The 23889-nt window shown below is 49.0% G+C and overlaps 1 protein-coding gene across 1 annotated transcript in view; it reads left to right on the forward strand.

Annotated features, from left to right (window-relative positions):
* The window catches only part of LOC311117728 (hyccin 2-like), a gene marked incomplete at both ends in the record, with an annotated part of 55373 nt that overhangs the window by 17884 nt on the left and 13600 nt on the right, over window positions 1-23889 (forward strand). The window contains 3 exons of the mRNA XM_084192651.1: window positions 8404-8484; window positions 19309-19424; window positions 21744-21839. Of these exons, the coding sequence (XP_084048777.1) occupies window positions 8404-8484; window positions 19309-19424; window positions 21744-21839 (293 nt within the window). The remainder of the gene's footprint in view (window positions 1-8403; window positions 8485-19308; window positions 19425-21743; window positions 21840-23889) is intronic.

The raw sequence follows: 23889 nt of genomic DNA on the forward strand, positions 1-23889 counted from the left end.
TCTATCATGGGGGGCTACTAATAGAATAAGGGGTGGGAAAGACTGAGGGGTTAGGAGATAGGGCTTTAGTTTCTATGGCATATTATTATTATTATAGGGCTTTAGTTTCTATGGAAGTCTGGATGTTAGGGGTGGAGATGGGGCTTTAGTCTCTATGGAAGAGGCTGGATGTTAGGGGTTAGGGGATAGGGCTTTAGTCTCTATGGAAGAGGCTGGATGTTAGGGGTTAGGGGATAGGGCTTTAGTCTCTATGGAAGAGGCTGGATGTTAGGGGTTAGGGGATAGGGCTTTAGTCTCTATGGAAGAGGCTGGATGTTAGGGGTGGAGATAGGGCTTTAGTCTCTATGGAAGAGGCTGGATGTTAGGGGTTAGGGGATAGGGCTTTAGTCTCTATGGAAGGGGCTGGATGTTAGGGGTTAGGAGATAGGGCTTTAGTCTCTATGGAAGGGGCTGGATGTTAGGGGTTAGGAGATAGGGCTTTAGTCTCTATGGAAGAGGCTGGATGTTAGGGGTGGAGATAGGGCTTTAGTCTCTATGGAAGAGGCAGGATGTTAGGGGTTAGGAGATAGGGCTTTAGTCTCTATGGAAGAGGCTGGATGTTAGGGGTTAGGAGATAGGGCTTTAGTCTCTATGGAAGAGGCTGGATGTTAGGGGTTAGGGGATAGGGCTTTGGTCTCTATGGAAGGGGCTGGATGTTAGGGGTGCAGCCAGTGCTGATAGTCAGATGAAGGTCCGCTGTCAGTACTGGAAGGGGCTGGATGTTAGGGGTGCAGCCAGTGCTGATAGTCAGATGAAGGTCCGCTGTCAGTACTGGAAGAGGCAGGATGTTAGGGGTGCAGCCAGTGCTGATAGTCAGATGAAGGTCCGCTGTCAGTACTGGAAGGGGCTGGATGTTAGGGGTGCAGCCAGTGCTGATAGTCAGATGAAGGTCCGCTGTCAGTACTGGAAGGGGCTGGATGTTAGGGGTGCAGCCAGTGCTGATAGTCAGATGAAGGTCCGCTGTCAGTACTGGAAGGGGCTGGATGTTAGGGGTGCAGCCAGTGCTGATAGTCAGATGAAGGTCCGCTGTCAGTACTGGAAGAGGCAGGATGTTAGGGGTGCAGCCAGTGCTGATAGTCAGATGAAGGTCCGCTGTCAGTACTGGAAGGGGCTGGATGTTAGGGGTGCAGTCAGTGCTGATAGTCAGATGAAGGTCCGCTGTCAGTACTGGAAGAGGCAGGATGTTAGGGGTGCAGCCAGTGCTGATAGTCAGATGAAGGTCCGCTGTCAGTACTGGAAGAGGCAGGATGTTAGGGGTGCAGCCAGTGCTGATAGTCAGATGAAGGTCCGCTGTCAGTACTGGAAGGGGCTGGATGTTAGGGGTGCAGCCAGTGCTGATAGTCAGATGAAGGTCCGTTGTCAGTACTGGAAGGGGCTGGATGTTAGGGGTGCAGCCAGTGCTGATAGTCAGATGAAGGTCCGCTGTCAGTACTGGAAGGGGCTGGATGTTAGGGGTGCAGCCAGTGCTGATAGTCAGATGAAGGTCCGCTGTCAGTACTGGAAGGGGCTGGATGTTAGGGGTGCAGCCAGTGCTGATAGTCAGATGAAGGTCCGCTGTCAGTACTGGAAGGGGCTGGATGTTAGGGGTGCAGCCAGTGCTGATAGTCAGATGAAGGTCCGCTGTCAGTACTGGAAGAGGCTGGATGTTAGGGGTGCAGCCAGTGCTGATAGTCAGATGAAGGTCCGCTGTCAGTACTGGAAGGGGCTGGATGTTAGGGGTGCAGCCAGTGCTGATAGTCAGATGAAGGTCCGCTGTCAGTACTGGAAGAGGCAGGATGTTAGGGGTGCAGCCAGTGCTGATAGTCAGATGAAGGTCCGCTGTCAGTACTGGAAGAGGCAGGATGTTAGGGGTGCAGCCAGTGCTGATAGTCAGATGAAGGTCCGTTGTCAGTACTGGAAGGGGCAGGATGTTAGGGGTGCAGCCAGTGCTGATAGTCAGATGAAGGTCCGCTGTCAGTACTGGAAGAGGCAGGATGTTAGGGGTGCAGCCAGTGCTGATAGTCAGATGAAGGTCCGCTGTCAGTACTGGAAGAGGCAGGATGTTAGGGGTGCAGCCAGTGCTGATAGTCAGATGAAGGTCCGCTGTCAGTACTGGAAGAGGCAGGATGTTAGGGGTGCAGCCAGTGCTGATAGTCAGATGAAGGTCCGCTGTCAGTACTGGAAGAGGCAGGATGTTAGGGGTGCAGCCAGTGCTGATAGTCAGATGAAGGTCCGCTGTCAGTACTGGAAGGGGCTGGATGTTAGGGGTGCAGCCAGTGCTGATAGTCAGATGAAGGTCCGCTGTCAGTACTGGAAGGGGCTGGATGTTAGGGGTGCAGCCAGTGCTGATAGTCAGATGAAGGTCCGCTGTCAGTACTGGAAGGGGCTGGATGTTAGGGGTGCAGCCAGTGCTGATAGTCAGATGAAGGTCCGCTGTCAGTACTGGAAGGGGCTGGATGTTAGGGGTGCAGCCAGTGCTGATAGTCAGATGAAGGTCAGCTGTCAGTACTGGAAGAGGCTGGATGTTAGGGGTGCAGCCAGTGCTGATAGTCAGATGAAGGTCCGCTGTCAGTACTGGAAGGGGCTGGATGTTAGGGGTGCAGCCAGTGCTGATAGTCAGATGAAGGTCCGCTGTCAGTACTGGAAGAGGCAGGATGTTAGGGGTGCAGCCAGTGCTGATAGTCAGATGAAGGTCCGCTGTCAGTACTGGAAGAGGCAGGATGTTAGGGGTGCAGCCAGTGCTGATAGTCAGATGAAGGTCCGCTGTCAGTACTGGAAGGGGCTGGATGTTAGGGGTGCAGCCAGTGCTGATAGTCAGATGAAGGTCCGCTGTCAGTACTGGAAGAGGCAGGATGTTAGGGGTGCAGCCAGTGCTGATAGTCAGATGAAGGTCCGCTGTCAGTACTGGAAGAGGCAGGATGTTAGGGGTGCAGCCAGTGCTGATAGTCAGATGAAGGTCCGCTGTCAGTACTGGAAGGGGCTGGATGTTAGGGGTGCAGCCAGTGCTGATAGTCAGATGAAGGTCCGCTGTCAGTACTGGAAGAGGCAGGATGTTAGGGGTGCAGCCAGTGCTGATAGTCAGATGAAGGTCCGCTGTCAGTACTGGAAGAGGCAGGATGTTAGGGGTGCAGCCAGTGCTGATAGTCAGATGAAGGTCCGTTGTCAGTACTGGAAGGGGCTGGATGTTAGGGGTGCAGCCAGTGCTGATAGTCAGATGAAGGTCCGCTGTCAGTACTGGAAGGGGCTGGATGTTAGGGGTGCAGCCAGTGCTGATAGTCAGATGAAGGTCCGCTGTCAGTACTGGAAGGGGCTGGATGTTAGGGGTGCAGCCAGTGCTGATAGTCAGATGAAGGTCCGCTGTCAGTACTGGAAGAGGCAGGATGTTAGGGGTGCAGCCAGTGCTGATAGTCAGATGAAGGTCCGCTGTCAGTACTGGAAGAGGCAGGATGTTAGGGGTGCAGCCAGTGCTGATAGTCAGATGAAGGTCCGTTGTCAGTACTGGAAGGGGCTGGATGTTAGGGGTGCAGCCAGTGCTGATAGTCAGATGAAGGTCCGCTGTCAGTACTGGAAGGGGCTGGATGTTAGGGGTTAGGGGATAGGGCTTTAGTCTCTATGGAAGAGGCTGGATGTTAGGGGTTAGGGGATAGGGCTTTAGTCTCTATGGAAGAGGCTGGATGTTAGGGGTTAGGAGATAGGGCTTTAGTCTCTATGGAAGAGGCTGGATGTTAGGGGTGGGAGATAGGGCTTTAGTCTCTATGGAAGAGGCTGGATGTTAGGGGTGGGAGATAGGGCTTTAGTCTCTATGGAAGAGGCTGGATGTTAGGGGTTAGGAGATAGGGCTTTAGTCTCTATGGAAGAGGCTGGATGTTAGGGGTTAGGGGATAGGGCTTTAGTCTCTATGGAAGAGGCTGGATGTTAGGGGTTAGGAGATAGGGCTTTAGTCTCTATGGAAGAGGCTGGATGTTAGGGGTTAGGAGATAGGGCTTTAGTCTCTATGGAAGAGGCTGGATGTTAGGGGTTAGGAGATAGGGCTTTAGTCTCTATGGAAGAGGCTGGATGTTAGGGGTTAGGAGATAGGGCTTTAGTCTCTATGGAAGAGGCTGGATGTTAGGGGTTAGGGGATAGGGATGTTAGGGGATAGGGATGTTAGGGGTTAGGAGATAGGGCTTTAGTCTCTATGGAAGAGGCTGGATGTTAGGGGTTAGGGGATAGGGATGTTAGGGGTTAGGGGATAGGGATGTTAGGGGTTAGGAGATAGGGCTTTAGTCTCTATGGAAGAGGCTGGATGTTAGGGGTTAGGGGATAGGGATGTTAGGGGTTAGGGGATAGGGATGTTAGGGGTTAGGAGATAGGGCTTTAGTCTCTATGGAAGAGGCTGGATGTTAGGGGTTAGGGGATAGGGATGTTAGGGGTTAGGGGATAGGGATGTTAGGGGTTAGGAGATAGGGCTTTAGTCTCTATGGAAGAGGCTGGATGTTAGGGGATAGGGGATAGGGCTTTAGTCTCTATGGAAGGGGCTGGATGTTAGGGGTTAGGGGATAGGGCTTTAGTCTCTATGGAAGAGGCTGGATGTTAGGGGTTAGGAGATAGGGCTTTAGTCTCTATGGAAGAGGCTGGATGTTAGGGGTTAGGGGATAGGGATGTTAGGGGTTAGGGGATAGGGATGTTAGGGGTTAGGAGATAGGGCTTTAGTCTCTATGGAAGAGGCTGGATGTTAGGGGTTAGGGATGTTAGGGGTTAGGGGATAGGGATGTTAGGGGTTAGGAGATAGGGCTTTAGTCTCTATGGAAGAGGCTGGATGTTAGGGGTTAGGGATGTTAGGGGTTAGGGGATAGGGATGTTAGGGGTTAGGGGATAGGGATGTTAGGGGTTAGGAGATAGGGATGTTAGGGGTTAGGAGATAGGGCTTTAGTCTCTATGGAAGAGGCTGGATGTTAGGGGTTAGGGATGTTAGGGGTTAGGGGATAGGGATGTTAGGGGTTAGGAGATAGGGCTTTAGTCTCTATGGAAGAGGCTGGATGTTAGGGGATAGGGATGTTAGGGGTTAGGGGATAGGGATGTTAGGGGTTAGGAGATAGGGCTTTAGTCTCTGTGGAAGAGGCTGGATGTTAGGGGTTAGGGGATAGGGATGTTAGGGGTTAGGGGATAGGGATGTTAGGGGTTAGGAGATAGGGCTTTAGTCTCTATGGAAGAGGCTGGATGTTAGGGGTTAGGGGATAGGGATGTTAGGGGTTAGGGGATAGGGATGTTAGGGGTTAGGGGATAGGGATGTTAGGGGTTAGGAGATAGGGCTTTAGTCTCTATGGAAGAGGCTGGATGTTAGGGGTTAGGGGATAGGGATGTTAGGGGTTAGGGGATAGGGATGTTAGGGGTTAGGAGATAGGGCTTTAGTCTCTATGGAAGAGGCTGGATGTTAGGGGTTAGGGTATAGGGATGTTAGGGGTTAGGAGATAGGGCTTTAGTCTCTATGGAAGAGGCTACTAAGATGCTGTAAGGACGTGTGTAAAGGACGGACCCCTGGGTCTGTCTAGTAAGAGCTAGAGATATCAATGGAGAGGGCTCTGTCTATGTGTCTTCTCTCCTCTACCATGGCTGTAGACAACTCTGATCAGTTACACAGCCTGGCTCTCTGCAGACAGACATCAGATATACAGAGAGCTGCTGGCTCTGGGCTCTGGGCAGGCAGCCAGGCAGTGAAAGGCATGGTTAGCAATTAGCATAACAGTCAAGGACATGGTTAGCATGGTAGCAGGGTTAGCATTATCACAGCTTTGAAGAACATGGTTAGCATGATAAGCAATTAGCATGGTTAGCAATAGCATGGTTATTAATAGCATAATAGCATGGTTAGCAATAGCATAGTTAGTAACAGCATGGTTAGCAATAGCATGGTTAGCACAGTAGTGAAGGGCATGGCTAGCATGGTTAGCGTTAGCAGTGCTGATCTCATGAAGGATTAGTGTTGGGGGACAGACAGACCCAGTGAGTAACTCTCCCAGAGGACAGACAGACCCAGTGAGTAACTCTCCCAGAGGACAGACAGACCCAGTGAGTAACTCTCCCAGAGGACAGACAGACCCAGTGAGTAACTCTCCCAGAGGACAGACAGAGACCCAGTGAGTAACTCTCCCAGAGGACAGACAGACCCAGTGAGTAACTCTCCCAGAGGACAGACAGACCCAGTGAGTAACTCTCCCAGAGGACAGACAGACCCAGTGAGTAACTCTCCCAGAGGACAGACCGAGACCCAGTGAGTAACTCTCCCAGAGGACAGACAGAGACCCAGTGAGTAACTCTCCCAGAGGACAGACCGAGACCCAGTGAGTAACTCTCCCAGAGGACAGACAGAGACCCAGTGAGTAACTCTCCCAGAGGACAGACAGACCCAGTGAGTAACTCTCCCAGAGGACAGACAGAGACCCAGTGAGTAACTCTCCCAGAGGACAGACAGACCCAGTGAGTAACTCTCCCAGAGGACAGACAGAGACCCAGTGAGTAACTCTCCCAGAGGACAGACAGACCCAGTGAGTAACTCTCCCAGAGGACAGACAGACCCAGTGAGTAACTCTCCCAGAGGACAAACAGACCCAGTGAGTAACTCTCCCAGAGGACAGACAGACCCAGTGAGTAACTCTCCCAGAGGACAGACAGACCCAGTGAGTAACTCTCCCAGAGGACAGACAGACCCAGTGAGTAACTCTCCCAGAGGACAGACAGACCCAGTGAGTAACTCTCCCAGAGGACAGACAGACCCAGTGAGTAACTCTCCCAGAGGACAGACAGACCCAGTGAGTAACTCTCCCAGAGGACAGACAGACCCAGTGAGTAACTCTCCCAGAGGACAGACAGACCCAGTGAGTAACTCTCCCAGAGGACAGACAGACCCAGTGAGTAACTCTCCCAGAGGACAGACAGACCCAGTGAGTAACTCTCCCAGAGGACAGACAGACCCAGTGAGTAACTCTCCCAGAGGACAGACAGAGACCCAGTGAGTAACTCTCCCAGAGGACAGACAGACCCAGTGAGTAACTCTCCCAGAGGACAGACAGACCCAGTGAGTAACTCTCCCAGAGGACAGACAGAGACCCAGTGAGTAACTCTCCCAGAGGACAGACAGAGACCCAGTGAGTAACTCTCCCAGAGATAGGAGAGACGACTAAGGGCATGCAGTCCAGCACGACGCAGAGATCACTAGTCATGCTCTCAAAGCACACGTGCGCGCACGCACACGCACTGTCCACCAGACTGTTAAAATCAACCAACCAACCCGGCCAAAAAGCTTGTGTTTCATTGACCTCTGCGTTGAAGAGCTTGGTTGTTTAGCAACAAAACCGAGGCATGTGGAACTACGGGGCAAAACAGACAGGGTTGTCTTAGGTTGTTGAAACGTGGAAACTCTATTTCACCTCCAATGTTTATTAAAACGTGGAAACTCTATTTCACCTCCAATGTTTATTAAAACGTGGAAACTCTATTTCACCTCCAATGTTTATTAAAACGTGGAAACTCTATTTCACCTCCAATGTTTATTAAAACGTGGAAACTCTATTTCACCTCCAATGTTTATTAAAACGTGGAAACTCTATTTCACCTCCAATGTTTATTAAAACGTGGAAACTCTATTTCACCTCCAATGTTTATTAAAACGTGGAAACTCTATTTCACCTCCAATGTTTATTAAAACGTGGAAACTCTATTTCACCTCCAATGTTTATTAAAACGTGGAAACTCTATTTCACCTCCAATGTTTATTAAAACGTGGAAACTCTATTTCACCTCCAATGTTTATTAAAACGTGGAAACTCTATTTCACCTCCAATGTTTATTAAAACGTGGAAACTCTATTTCACCTCCAATGTTTATTAAAACGCGGAAACTCTATTTCACCTCCAATGTTTATTAAAACGTGGAAACTCTATTTCACCTCCAATGTTTATTAAAACGTGGAAATCCAATGTTTATTAAAACGTGGAAACTCTATTTCATCTCCAATGTTTATTGAAAACATAAATATATTTGCACAATGCAGCACTTGTCTCAAATACATTGTTCCAGTTGTTGGTTGGCTAGCTAGCGAATTTTAGCCGTATTAGCATTGACATGAACTCCATAAAACACCATAAAACAAGACATGGTATCAAGAACAAGATGAAACTAGCTGAAACGAGCCACTTACGATTCCCCACTTGGCAGCTTCTTGTCATTGTTGGTAGCTATCTGGCCTTCCAGAATCACAACAACACACAGACTTCTGCCCCATTGAAGCTCATCGTTTTAGTGAAGTTCTCAGCACACCCACACGAGCACTGTCAACCAGACTGTTCAAACCAACCAACCAACCCGGCCAAAAAGCTCTCCAACATGACTTTCTCTCTGTTTTTTCAGGAGATCGTGGACAAAGATGGAAACAGCAAGCTCCTGTTGTTCACCATCCCCTCCCTGTCCAAGCCCTCTGTGTATCACGAGGTAAGACTGGTAGCCTGTTGTTCACCGTCCCCTCCCTGTCCAAGCCCTCTGTGTATCACGAGGTAAGACTGGTAGCCTGTTGTTCACCGTCCCCTCCCTGTCCAAGCCCTCTGTGTATCACGAGGTAAGACTGGTAGCCTGTTGTTCACCGTCCCCTCCCTTTCCAAGCCCTCTGTGTATCACGAGGTAAGACTGGTAGCCTGTTGTTCACCGTCCCCTCCCTGTCCAAGCCCTCTGTGTATCACGAGGTAAGACTGGTAGCCTAGCAGTTAGACCGGTGGGCCAGTAACCGAACGGTCGCTGGTTTGAATACCCGAGCCGACAAGGTGAAAAATCTGTCAATGTGCCTTTGGGCAAGGTACTTAACCCTAATTTGCTCCAGGGGCACCGTAGTACTATGGCTGACCCTGTAGAACAACACATTACACTGGACCTATCATACTACTATGGCTGACCCTGTAGAACAACACATTACACTGCACCTATCATACTACTATGGCTGACCCTGTAAAACAACACATTACACTGCACCTATCATACTACTATGGCTGACCCTGTAAAACAACACATTACACTGGACCTATCATACTACTATGGCTGACCCTGTAGAACAACACATTACACTGGACCTATCATACTACTATGGCTGACCCTGTAGAACAACACATTACACTGGACCTATCATACTACTATGGCTGACCCTGTAAAACAACACATTACACTGGACCTATCATACTACTATGGCTGACCCTGTAGAACAACACATTACACTGCACCTATCATACTACTATGGCTGACCCTGTAAAACAACACATTACACTGCACCTATCATACTACTATGGCTGACCCTGTAAAACAACACATTACACTGCACCTATCATACTACTATGGCTGACCCTGTAAAACAACACATTACACTGGACCTATCATACTACTATGGCTGACCCTGTAAAACAACACATTACACTATGTAGGTCCAGCTGTTTATCATCTAACCTGGCCGTAAGGCAGCTTATTATCTGACCACCTGGACTCATCTAACCTGGCCGAAAGGCAGCTTATTATCTGACCACCTGGACTCATCTAACCTGGCCGTAAGGCAGCTTATTATCTGACCACCTGGACTCATCTAACCTGGCCGTAAGGCAGCTTATTATCTGACCACCTGGACTCATCTAACCTGGCCGTAAGGCAGCTTATTATCTGACCACCTGGACTCATCTAACCTGGCCGTAAGGCAGCTTATTATCTGACCACCTGGACTCATCTAACCTGGCCGTAAGGCAGCTTATTATCTGACCACCTGGACTCATCTAACCTGGCCGTAAGGCAGCTTATTATCTGACCACCTGGACTCATCTAACCTGGCCGTAAGGCAGCTTATTATCTGACCACCTGGACTCATCTAACCTGGCCGTAAGGCAGCTTATTATCTGACCACCTGGACTCATCTAACCTGGCCGTAAGGCAGCTTATTATCTGACCACCTGGACTCATCTAACCTGGCCGTAAGGCAGCTTATTATCTGACCACCTGGAGGATGAAGAATGGAGGCTCAGCTCTGTGCTGCTGTTCTCATCGTTCACCTCTAGGGGGCAACGGTGGTTTATATAATTTTCCTATTTTTAGTTCTACGCTGCTCTGCAGTTGGTCAAGCCTTTAGAGACAGACCACCTGACAGATACGAGAATCAATGAACTGAGCTCATTAGCTGGAACACACCAATTGTTTAGCTACTATTCTACCAGGCCAAATGGAAGTGTGTGTGTGCTGGTGTTATGTTAGCCCTCACCTGTTACTGTGAGGCTAATGGCACCCTACTCCCTCTGTAGGGCACTATGGGCCCTGCTGAAAAGTAGTGCACTATAGGGGAGGGGTTCCCTAACGTTTTTACTCAGGCCCCCTGTCCAGCGTTGGGGAACATCCCACTCCTCCCTGCGCGTTTTTACTCAGGCCCCCTGTCCAGCGTTGGGGAACATCCCACTCCTCCCTAACGTTTTTACTCAGGCCCCCTGTCCAGCGTTGGGGAACATCCCACTCCTCCCTAACGTTTTTACTCAGGCCCCCTGTCCAGCGTTGGGGAACATCCCACTCCTCCCTGCCCCCTGTCCAGCGTTGGGGAACATCCCACTCCTCCCTGCGTGTTTTTACTCAGGCCCCCTGTCCAGCGTTGGGGAACATCCCACTCCTCCCTAACGTTTTTACTCAGGCCCCCTGTCCAGCGTTGGGGAACATCCCACTCCTCCCTGCCCCCTGTCCAGCGTTGGGGAACATCCCACTCCTCCCTGCCCCCTGTCCAGCGTTGGGGAACATCCCACTCCTCCCTAACGTTTTTACTCAGGCCCCCTGTCCAGCGTTGGGGAACATCCCACTCCTCCCTAACGTTTTTACTCAGGCCCCCTGTCCAGCGTTGGGGAACATCCCACTCCTCCCTAACGTTTTTACTCAGGCCCCCTGTCCAGCGTTGGGGAACATCCCACTCCTCCCTGCGCGTTTTTACTCAGGCCCCCTGTCCAGCGTTGGGGAACATCCCACTCCTCCCTAACGTTTTTACTCAGGCCCCCTGTCCAGCGTTGGGGAACATCCCACTCCTCCCTAACGTTTTTACTCAGGCCCCCTGTCCAGCGTTGGGGAACATCCCACTCCTCCCTAACGTTTTTACTCAGGCCCCCTGTCCAGCGTTGGGGAACATCCCACTCCTCCCTAACGTTTTTACTCAGGCCCCCTGTCCAGCGTTGGGGAACATCCCACTCCTCCCTGCGTGTTTTTACTCAGGCCCCCTGTCCAGCGTTGGGGAACATCCCACTCCTCCCTGCGCGTTTTTACTCAGGCCCCCTGTCCAGCGTTGGGGAACATCCCACTCCTCCCTAACGTTTTTACTCAGGCCCCCTGTCCAGCGTTGGGGAACATCCCACTCCTCCCTAACGTTTTTACTCAGGCCCCCTGTCCAGCGTTGGGGAACATCCCACTCCTCCCTAACGTTTTTACTCAGGCCCCCTGTCCAGCGTTGGGGAACATCCCACTCCTCCCTGCGTGTTTTTACTCAGGCCCCCTGTCCAGCGTTGGGGAACATCCCACTCCTCCCTAACGTTTTTTCTATCGATACAAGCACTGTTCATGACACTATGGTTGGCGGATAAAACATTTAGCAGCTTTAAAGCTTATTTTCTTGCAATTCTACACATTTTGCCATGTCTAATGTGTATTCATGTGATATTTGATTGACAAAAAAAGTATATCTATGGGCTAAAAAACATAGCAAAAATGTTTTTGCTGACATGGGCTTGTTGATCTGGACATTTCTGACCAGTTATAAATATCTCTCTAAGGTCTGTAATGACTAACATGACAAGATGAACTGCTGATGCACGACCCAATATAGAAATGGCATATAGACATTTCACCTTGTGCGTTCTACTATTACAACTTTGAAGAGTAAGTTGAAAGCTGGACTGAGTTCCTTAAAAAAAAACCCTGCCGACCCCTACGCGCCCCCCTGCCGACCCCTAGGCGCCCCCCTGCCGACCCCTAGGCGCCCCCCTGCCGACCCCTAGGCGCCCCCCCTGCCGACCCCTAGGCGCCCCCCTGCCGACCCCTAGGCGCCCCCCCTGCCGACCCCTAGGCGCCCCCCTGCCGACCCCTAGGCGCCCCCCCTGCCGACCCCTAGGCGCCCCCCCTGCCGACCCCTAGGCGCCCCCCTGCCGACCTTTACGCGCCCCCCTGCCGACCCCTAGGCGCCCCCCTGGCTACAGCAAGCAGCGCTCTACGTGACATCAGTCTTATCTCACAGCACGCTGGACTTGCATACCCTCCATACACCACTAGTCTCATCCAGAATGAATTCCCTCACTGCTTTCTCCCCCTGATATGACTGAAAGAGCCCTCCTCTGCTCACTGCCACAATGACTGAGTGTCTCTGGCTCTTCTTCTCCTCAGAGCAGAACTCTACTCTACTCTACAGTGTGCCAGTTCAGCCCAGGCAAATGTTCCTATTTAAAGGCTTCCTATCCTTACTACAGTATTGTGTTGTAGAGTCACATTTGACTACATGGCTCAACTGCTGCCTATTTCTATGTACACTGAAGCGTGCTCTCCTAGTACACGGAATCAGAATGACCGAGACACAGGACACAGGCACACGGAGCTCTGACATAAGGAAGGAGGAAACCAAACATTGACTTCTACCTCATGAGTAGAACGTTTATGTGCACAATAAACATTGCGCCCACTCAGAGGGTAAGAAATGGTCAATGAAAATGTATCGTATCAAACATGAAACGCTAGCAATTACTGTAGGATTAGATGGAATATAGATATACCAGATATGAATTTAAAGGTGTGAAAGAAACAGCAAACATTTGAACAGGAGAACAAAGCGCCCCCTACTGGTGGGAGTTTGCGGAGTGGTGCGTCTTCACCTCAGGAATTATTCATTTTAACAACAAATTCCAAATGCAAGCTTATTCCACGTCTTGTTGTTCCAGCCTGAATTCCAAATGCAAGCTTATTCCACGTCTTGTTGTTCCAGCCTGAATTCCAAATGCAAGCTTATTCCACGTCTTGTTGTCCCAGCCTGAATTCAAAATGCAAGCTTATTCCACGTCTTGTTGTTCCAGCCTGAATTCAAAATGCAAGCTTATTCCACATCTTGTTGTCCCAGCCTGAATTCAAAATGCAAGCTTATTCCACGTCTTGTTGTTCCAGCCTGAATTCAAAATGCAAGCTTATTCCACGTCTTGTTGTTCCAGCCTGAATTCAAAATGCAAGCTTATTCCACATCTTGTTGTCCCAGCCTGAATTCAAAATGCAAGCTTATTCCACGTCTTGTTGTTCCAGCCTGAATTCAAAATGCAAGCTTATTCCACGTCTTGTTGTTCCAGCCTGAATTCAAAATGCAAGCTTATTCCACATCTTGTTGTCCCAGCCTGAATTCAAAATGCAAGCTTATTCCACGTCTTGTTGTTCCAGCCTGAATTCCAAATGGATTAAATAGATTGGTCTTTTTCACTCATCTACCCAGAATACCCCATAATGGAAAAGTTTAAATATGTTTTTAGAATCTTTGGCACATTTCTTGAAAATTAGAAGCATAAATATTTAATTGGCGTAAGTATTCACACCCCTGAGTCAATACATGTTAGAACCACCTTTGGCAGCGATTACAGCCGTGAGTCTCTAAGACCGTTGCACACCTGGATTGTACAATATTTGCACAATCATTTTTAAATTATTCAAGCTCTGTGAAGTTGGTTGTTGATCATTGCTAGACACATTTTCAAGTCTTGCCACATATTTTCAAGACGATTTCAGTCAAAACTGTAACTAGTTCACTCCGGAACGTTCATTGTCATCTTGGTAAGCAACTCCAGTGTATATTTGGCCTTGTGTTTTAGGTTATTGTCCTGCTGAAAGGTGAATTTGTCTCCCAATTTTATATGCTTGTCAGCAACAGGTGTAGCTGAAATACATTTTTTTCTGATATAAACTTCCTTTTGATATTTTTTTTGGGGACTCTCTTGTTCCATGTAGTGAATCTGTTATTCATTGTGTTTGTATGGGCTAATAGCAGTAAGACCAAAAATATATACTGTATATCTTTTTTTTTTTTCATACTTCAAGGGCTCTTAAAATTCAAAATCAAATAGTTAAATAATCCTTGGTGAATTACCTTCTTAAAACAACTCCATATAGCTTAGTAGAACCCTTCTTTGCGAGGCATTGGAAAACCTCCCTGGTCTTTGTGGTTGACTGAGGGACCTTAAGGATCATTTTATGTTTTGGGTACAGAGTTGAGGTAGTCATAAAAAAATCATGTTAAACAATATTATTGCACACAGAGTGAGTCCATGCAATTTATTATGTGACTTGTTAATAAATGTTTTACTCCTGAACTTATTTAGGCTTGCCATAACATAGGGGTTGAATACTTATTGACTAAAAACATTTCAGCTTTTCATTTTGTATTAATTAGTAAACATTTCGAAAAACATAATTCCACTTTGACATTATGGGGTGTTATGTGTAGTCCAGTGACACAAAATCTCAATTTAATCCATTTTAAATTCAGGCTGTAACACAACAAAATGTGGAAAAAGTCAAGGGGTGTGAATACTTTCTGAAGGCAATGTAAATGATACATTTCAAGCAATTTTGACATACAAAAAGACCAGTAGCATATGCTAGTAATTGTTGCTTGATGCCCCATTGCTGGTGAGCTTTCAACGTAAACAGTTCATGTTGTTGATCGCCAAACCATTTATGATGCCAGTCCCCTCTCCCTACAAGCTGATGTTGATGCCAGTCCTCTCTCCCTACAAGCTGATGTTGATGCCAGTCCTCTCTCCTTACAAGCTGATGTTGATGCCAGTCCTCTCTCCCTACAAGCTGATGTTGATGCCAGTCCTCTCTCCCTACAAGCTGATGTTGATGCCAGTCCTCTCTCCCTACAATGAGATGTTGATGCCAGTCATCTCTCCCTACAAGCTGATGTTGATGCCAGTCCCCTCTCCCTACAATGAGATGTTGATGCCAGTCCTCTCTCCCTACAATGAGATGTTGATGCCAGTCCCCTCTCCCTACAGCGAGATGTTGATGCCAGTCCTCTCTCCCTACAATGAGATGTTGATGCCAGTCCTCTCTCCCTACAATGAGATGTTGATGCCAGTCCTCTCTCCCTACAATGAGATGTTGATGCCAGTCCTCTCTCCCTACAGCGAGATGTTGATGCCAGTCCTCTCTCCCTACAATGAGATGTTGATGCCAGTCCTCTCTCCCTACAATGAGATGTTGATGCCAGTCCTCTCTCCCTACAAGCTGATGTTGATGCCAGTCCTCTCTCCCTACAAGCTGTTGATGCCAGTCCTCTCTCCCTACAAGCTGATGTTGATGCCAGTCCTCTCTCCCTACAAGCTGATGTTGATGCCAGTCCTCTCTCCCTACAAGCTGATGTTGATGCCAGTCCTCTCTCCCTACAAGCTGTTGATGCCAGTCCTCTCTCCCTACAATGAGATGTTGATGCCAGTCCTCTCTCCCTACAATGAGATGTTGATGCCAGTCCTCTCTCCCTACAATGAGATGTTGATGCCAGTCCCCTCTCCCTACAGCGAGATGTTGATGCCAGTCCTCTCTCCCTACAATGAGATGTTGATGCCAGTCCTCTCTCCCTACAATGAGATGTTGATGCCAGTCCTCTCTCCCTACAAGCTGATGTTGATGCCAGTCCTCTCTCCCTACAAGCTGATGTTGATGCCAGTCCTCTCTCCCTACAAGCTGATGTTGATGCCAGTCCTCTCTCCCTACAAGCTGATGTTGATGCCAGTCCTCTCTCCCTACAAGCTGATGTTGATGCCAGTCCTCTCTCCCTACAAGCTGATGTTGATGCCAGTCCTCTCTCCCTACAAGCTGATGTTGATGCCAGTCCTCTCTCCCTACAAGCTGATGTTGATGCCAGTCCTCTCTCCCTACAAGCTGATGTTGATGCCAGTCCTCTCTCCCTACAAGCTGTTGATGCCAGTCCTCTCTCCCTACAAGCTGATGTTGATGCCAGTCCTCTCTCCCTACAAGCTGATGTTGATGCCAGTCCTCTCTCCCTACAATGAGATGTTGATGCCAGTCCTCTCTCCCTACAAGCTGATGTTGATGCCAGTCCCCTCTCCCTACAATGAGATGTTGATGCCAGTCCTCTCTCCCTACAATGAGATGTTGATGCCAGTCCTCTCTCCCTACAATGAGATGTTGATGCCAGTCCCCTCTCCCTACAGCGAGATGTTGATGCCAGTCCTCTCTCCCTACAATGAGATGTTGATGCCAGTCCTCTCTCCCTACAATGAGATGTTGATGCCAGTCCTCTCTCCCTACAATGAGATGTTGATGCCAGTCCTCTCTCCCTACAATGAGATGTTGATGCCAGTCCCCTCTCCCTACAGCGAGATGTTGATGCCAGTCCTCTCTCCCTACAATGAGATGTTGATGCCAGTCCTCTCTCCCTACAATGAGATGTTGATGCCAGTCCTCTCTCCCTACAAGCTGATGTTGATGCCAGTCCTCTCTCCCTACAAGCTGATGTTGATGCCAGTCCTCTCTCCCTACAAGCTGATGTTGATGCCAGTCCTCTCTCCCTACAAGCTGATGTTGATGCCAGTCCTCTCTCCCTACAAGCTGATGTTGATGCCAGTCCTCTCTCCCTACAAGCTGATGTTGATGCCAGTCCTCTCTCCCTACAAGCTGATGTTGATGCCAGTCCTCTCTCCCTACAAGCTGATGTTGATGCCAGTCCTCTCTCCCTACAAGCTGATGTTTGTTCTGCACCTGATCCTAGAGCTGTGTTGATTGACAGTTTGCTGGTCCAATCAGAAGGCCAATCTGTTGCAACGGCGATGCTACGGTCTCTGGCTGTGTTGAGAGTAATCCAGAGACTCTGATGCCCAATAATGATAGTGATAAGGAAACAAAGCTTCCTGAAGCGTTGAGGCTTTCCAGACCATTGTGTTGAAAATAGGTTCATTTCACGAGGCTTTGATCAACACAGTGAACACTACTGGCACCTGCTGGTCAATAATTTATAGCAGCCAAATATAATATAATAATAATAATAATAATAATATGCCATTTAGCAGATGCTTTTAGCCAAAGCGACTTACAGTCATGCGTGCATACATATTTTTTTTTGTTTTTTGTATGGGTGGTCCCGGGGATCGAACCCACTACCTTGGCGTTACAAGCGCCGTGCTCTACCAGCTGAGCTACAGAGGACCATGCCAGTCCTCTCTCCCTACAAGCTGGGAGAGAGGACAAGCTGGGAGAGAGGACAAGCTGGGAGAGAGGACAAGCTGGGAGAGAGGACAAGCTGGGAGAGAGGACAAGCTGGGAGAGAGGACAAGCTGGGAGAGAGGACTGGCATGATTATAGACGACGTCCCACCCGCTGTAGCGCGCGTTCAGAGTAGCGTTTTGTCTTCTACCAAACCAACGCCAAACTAATCAGGTGGTGGTTAGACGAAATGAAGCTTCGGACGTCATTAAGCACGTGCTTCTGACAAAGTGATACAGGCGTCGGCACGCTGCTTCGAAATAAACTGCTTCGAAATAAACTGCTTCGAAATAAACTGCTTAGTGATTTCGATGCATGCCTCAGAGCTCCGGTTTCAAACGTAACATCACTACAACATGAGTGACAAAACGTTATAAAACCTGGCCAGATCATTTTAAGTCATCAGTCTGAATTCAAAGTCGAGTCCCGAGTCTTAAGGATCCAAGTCCAAGTCATGTGACTGGAGTCCACAACTCCGCTATATGCTGCTGTGTCAGACTAATGGTCTCATGTATTCATCAGTTAAATACTGCTGTGTCAGACTAATGGTCTCATGTATTCATCAGTTAAATACTGCTGTGTCAGACTAATGGTCTCATGTATTCATCAGTTAAATACTGCTGTGTCAGACTAATGGTCTCATGTATTCATCAGTTAAATACTGCTGTGTCAGACTAATGGTCTCATGTATTCATCAGTTAAATACTGCTGTGTCAGACTAATGGTCTCATGTATTCATCAGTTAAATACTGCTGTGTCAGACTAATGGTCTCATGTATTCATCAGTTAAATACTGCTGTGTCAGACTAATGGTATCATGTATTCATCAGTTAAATACTGCTGTGTCAGACTAATGGTCTCATGTATTCATCAGTTAAATACTGCTGTGTCAAACTAATGGTCTCATGTATTCATCAGTTAAATACTGCTGTGTCAGACTAATGGTCTCATGTATTCATCAGTTAAATACTGCTGTGTCAGACTAATGGTCTCATGTATTCATCAGTTAAATACTGCTGTGTCAGACTAATGGTCTCATGTATTCATCAGTTAAATACTGCTGTGTCAGACTAATGGTCTCATGTATTCATCAGTTAAATACTGCTGTGTCAGACTAATGGTCTCATGTATTCATCAGTTAAATACTGCTGTGTCAGACTAATGGTCTCATGTATTCATCAGTTAAATACTGCTGTGTCAGACTAATGGTCTCATGTATTCATCAGTTAAATACTGCTGTGTCAGACTAATGGTCTCATGTATTCATCAGTTAAATACTGCTGTGTCAGACTAATGGTCTCATGTATTCATCAGTTAAATACTGCTGTGTCAGACTAATGGTCTCATGTATTCATCAGTTAAATACTGCTGTGTCAGACTAATGGTCTCATGTATTCATCAGTTAAATACTGCTGTGTGTCAGACTAATGGTCTCATGTATTCATCAGTTAAATACTGCTGTGTCAGACTAATGGTCTCATGTATTCATCAGTTAAATACTGCTGTGTCAGACTAATGGTATCATGTATTCATCAGTTAAATACTGCTGTGTGTCAAACTAATGGTCTCATGTATTCATCAGTTAAATACTGCTGTGTCAGACTAATGGTCTCATGTATTCATCAGTTAAATACTGCTGTGTGTCAAACTAATGGTCTCATGTATTCATCAGTTAAATACTGCTGTGTCAGACTAATGGTCTCATGTATTCATCAGTTAAATACTGCTGTGTCAGACTAATGGTCTCATGTATTCATCAGTTAAATACTGCTGTGTCAGACTAATGGTCTCATGTATTCATCAGTTAAATACTGCTGTGTGTCAGACTAATGGTCTCATGTATTCATCAGTTAAATACTGCTGTGTCAGACTAATGGTCTCATGTATTCATCAGTTAAATACTGCTGTGTCAGACTAATGGTCTCATGTATTCATCAGTTAAATACTGCTGTGTCAGACTGTACTGATCTCTGCTAAATGGATCTTTTAGTTGTTTGTGTGTGACTTTCTCTCCAGCCCTCCAGTCTAGGCTCCATGGGTCTGACAGAGGGAGCTCTGAGTCATCATGACCTCATCAAGGTCGTCTACAGCGGACTGCACCCTCAGAGAGAGACCTTCACCGCCCAGAACAGGTACTAACCCTGACCTCTGACCCCTAACCCTCCACCCCAGAGAGAAACCTTCACCGCCCAGAACAGGTACTAACCCTGACCCCTAACCCTCCACCCCAGAGAGAAACCTTCACCGCCCAGAACAGGTACTAACCCTGACCTCTGACCCCTAACCCTCCACCCCAGAGAGAAACCTTCACCGCCCAGAACAGGTACTAACCCTGACCCCTAACCCTCCACCCCAGAGAGAAACCTTCACCGCCCAGAACAGGTACTAACCCTGACCTCTGACCCCTAACCCTCCACCCCAGAGAGAAACCTTCACCGCCCAGAACAGGTACTAACCCTGACCCCTAACCCTCCACCCCAGAGAGAAACCTTCACCGCCCAGAACAGGTACTAACCCTGACCTCTGACCCCTAACCCTCCACCCCAGAGAGAAACCTTCACTGCCCAGAACAGGTTCTAGTAGAGGCCTCAACCTGGCTCTTCTCTGCCTCCCCCTACTGGCCTCTCTCTCCGGCCTCTCTCCCCCTGGCCCCAATCCCTCTGTTCCCTCTCCCCCTGGCCCCAATCCCTCTGTTCCCTCTCCCCCTGGCCCCAATCCCTCTGTTCCCTCTCCCCCAATCCCTCTGTCCCCTCTCCCCCTGGCCCCAATCCCTCTGTTCCCCCTCCCCCTGGCCCCAATCCCTCTGTTCCCCCTCCCCCTGGCCCCAATCCCTCTGTTCCCCCTCCCCCTGGCCCCAATCCCTCTGTTCCCTCTCCCCCTGGCCCCAATCCCTCTGTTTCCTCTCCCCCAATCCCTCTGTCCCCTCTCCCCCAATCCCTCTGTCCCCTCTCCCCCTGGCCCCAATCCCTCTGTCCCCTCTCCCCCTGGCCCCAATCCCTCTGTTCCCCCTCTCCCCCTGGCCCCAATCCCTCTGTTCCCCCTCTCCCCCTGGCCCCAATCCCTCTGTTCCCCCTCTCCCCCTGGCCCCAATCCCTCTGTTCCCCCTCTCCCCCTGGCCCCAATCCCTCTGTTCCCTCTCCCCCTGGCCCCAATCCCTCTGTTCCCTCTCCCCCTGGCCCCAATCCCTCTGTCCCCTCTCCCCCTGGCCCCAATCCCTCTGTTCCCCCTCCCCCTGGCCCCAATCCCTCTGTTCCCTCTCCCCCTGGCCCCAATCCCTCTGTTCCCCCTCTCCCCCTGGCCCCAATCCCTCTGTCCCCTCTCCCCCTGGCCCCAATCCCTCTGTTCCCCCTCTCCCCCAATCCCTCTGTTCCCTCTCCCCCAATCCCTCTGTTCCCCCTCTCCCCCTGGCCCCAATCCCTCTGTTCCCCCTCTCCCCCTGGCCCCAATCCCTCTGTCCCCTCTCCCCCTGGCCCCAATCCCTCTGTTCCCCCTCTCCCCCTGGCCCCAATCCCTCTGTTCCCTCTCCCCCTGCCCCAATCCCTCTGTTCCCCCTCTCCCCCTGGCCCCAATCCCTCTGTCCCCTCTCCCCCTGGCCCCAATCCCTCTGTTCCCCCTCTCCCCCTGGCCCCAATCCCTCTGTTCCCTCTCTCCCCCTCTCCCTCAATCCCTCTGTTCCCCCTCTCCCCCTGGCCCCAATCCCTCTGTTCCCTCTCCCCCTGGCCCCAATCCCTCTGTTCCCTCTCCCCCTGGCCCCAATCCCTCTGTCCCCTCTCCCCCTGGCCCCAACCCCCCTGTCCTCTCTTCCTGGCCCGATCGATCTCCCTGGCCCCACTCTCCCTGGATATTTCCAGCCTGACCAATTACCTCAGCCTGGAGAGGCAGGGATTTCCTTGACAGCAGGCTGTGTCATCATCACTCTCCACACTGTAGTTCTCCTCCTGAAGACAACACATCTACACTTTCCACACTCCCTTTGTGTAATGACGTGGTAACAATGGTGACGTGGTAACAGTGGTGACTTGGTGACGTGGTAACAGTGGTGACGTGGTGACGTGGTAACAGTGGTGACGTGGTAACAGTGGTGACGTGGTAGCAGTGGTGACGTGGTAAGTGGTGACGTGGTAACAGTGGTGACGTGGTAACAGTGGTAACAGTGGTGACGTGGTAACAGTGGTGACGTGGTAACAGTGGTGACGTGGTAACAGTGGTGACGTGGTAACAGTGGTGACGTGGTAACAGTGGTGACGTGGTAGCAGTGGTGACGTGGTAACAGTGGTGACGTGGTAACAGTGGTGACGTGGTAGCAGTGGTAACAGTGGTGACGTGGTAACAGTGGTGACGTGGTAACAGTGGTGACGTGGTAACAGTGGTGACGTGGTAGCAGTGGTGACGTGGTAACAGTGGTGACGTGGTAACAGATGTCTGACAGTGTTCCTGTGTTTTGGTTTCAGGTTTGAGGTGCTGTGTTTCCTCATGCTGTGCTACAACTCTGCTGTGGTGTACATGCCTCTATCCTCCTATCAGTCAGTCTGCAGGATGAGCTCACGGTGAGGACTCTCTCTCTCTCTCTCGCTCTCTCTCTCTCTCGCTCTCTCTCTCTCTCTCTCTCTCTCTCTCTCTCGCTCTCTCTCTCTCTCTCTCTCTCTCTCTCTCTCTCTCGCTCTCGCTCGCTCTCTATCTCTCTCTCCCCCCTCTCTCTCCCCCCTCTCCCTGTCTCTCTCTCTCCCTGTCTCCCTGTCTCCCTCTCTCCCTGTCTCCCTGTCTCGCTCTCTATCTCTCTCGCTCTCTCTCTCGCTCTCGCTCTCTCTATCTCTCTCTCTCTCTCCCCCCTCTCCCTGTCTCTCTCTCTCCCTGTCTCCCTGTCTCTCTCTATATCTCTCTCTCTCCCCCCTCTCTCTCTCTCTCTCTCTCACTCACTCTCTCACTCCATACCTTGTACCATGAAGGTCAATATGGTTTGAAGTTTAAAGGAGAAACCTATCTACCCCCTCCTACAGATTATGTCCTACCTGGCTGGCGGAGTGTGTGAAAATCTAACTATTGTTTGTCCAGGGGGCTCATCTCCCTCAGTGCAGACACAGACAGCTCAGGATATTAAACTCCCTACTGTGGACAGACAGACAGACACAGACTGCCTGCAGGTCTACAGACACCACATGCTGGCAGAACACCTGAGGAGAACTATCTCTCTCTGAACTTAACCCATTACCTCCTATTAAGGCCAATTGGCTAACCTGTTTCCACCTGAGCAGATCCTAACTATGGAGCGAGATAGCTGCCAAAAGTGTCGTTAGGATAGTAAGAACATCCGTACATAAATGTTCAGCATCGTAAGAAAAGCCATGCATGAAACGTAAACGTTAAATTAGATCTGTAAACGGACGAAACCTATGTTACAACTAAGAATAAACATTTACTCGTTCCATTCTTACTTTACGTCTCCCTTTACTCGGTTACAGATCTTTTGTGTCTTTTGTGTACAAACATTTATCAGTAATGCGGCATCTGCAAAGGACATGAACTGAACTCGAAGTTAGCTAGTCAATCAAGCAACTCTACCCAGACGTTAGAGTTGCTTTGCAACACCAGTAGATGGCGGAGTAAAGGCTTGGGCCTTCAGCAAATGACTTGTGTGAGCTTGGAGATCACAAGCTCTTCAACTGGGCAGCAGCGTCGCGATGGAGGGAATAACCAATACAGAGACTAGCTAAGACCACTGCAACAGAGTTATTGTAAAGTGTGGGAATAACTCATGTCAGACTTTAACCTCCCTTGTTCATTTCAAAGTCCAAATGTTCAAGACATAAATCATGTCAAATTATTTTAAATTCATATTACCCCTCCTACAGAATATGCTTTGGCAAGATTTAAGATATAGAAAAATATTCTGAGTGGCAAAGACTCCAGTGGTCATACATAATTCATAGATTCACCAAACACCTATTATTATTCTGTGTCATTATCCCTGGTATATATACTACTGGTTATGATTGCAGACAGAGCCCAGAGAATGGGATGGTGCAATACTGAATTAGTGATATGTTGATAAGGTGCATGCATGGGGATGTCCCAGAGATATGCCCACGCTGTAGAGATACACCTAGTGGACTGAAACTTCACTGTTGTAGGCATAATACAGCTAGTGCTATCTAGACTTGCGCTGGCAAACAAATCCATTACATTAGCTACCTAAATGTGAAGTAAACTCAACTGAGGAGTAATAGAGAATGGAGACTTTTAACTTGAAAACGTGCAGGATACCTTTTTCCGGTTTCCCTGACTTCCGTTGTTTTTTATACTGTGTTATGCTTGTTCGCGTAGCACTCCTCACAGGCCGCTTGGTGTAGTTTTTGTTGTTGTTGACGAGATGAAACTGCCAAAACTCTAAAAGGTATTATTGTACGTCAGAATTGCAACACAAGATTTGTTCAAGCCCAAAATGTTAGTTCCTAAATGTAACATGGTGTTTGTATGTTCACAGGTTAAATGTCATGTTTATGTTTCATGTTTCACTCATGGCTTTTCTTAACTTTCAAACAATTTACGTATGGATTTTCTTACGATCCTAACGATACGTACGCTCAACCTTTTGGCAGC

This window comes from Coregonus lavaretus, assembly GCF_964263955.1.
Source record: "Coregonus lavaretus genome assembly, contig: HAP1_SCAFFOLD_3259, whole genome shotgun sequence".
NCBI lineage: Eukaryota > Metazoa > Chordata > Actinopteri > Salmoniformes > Salmonidae > Coregonus > Coregonus lavaretus.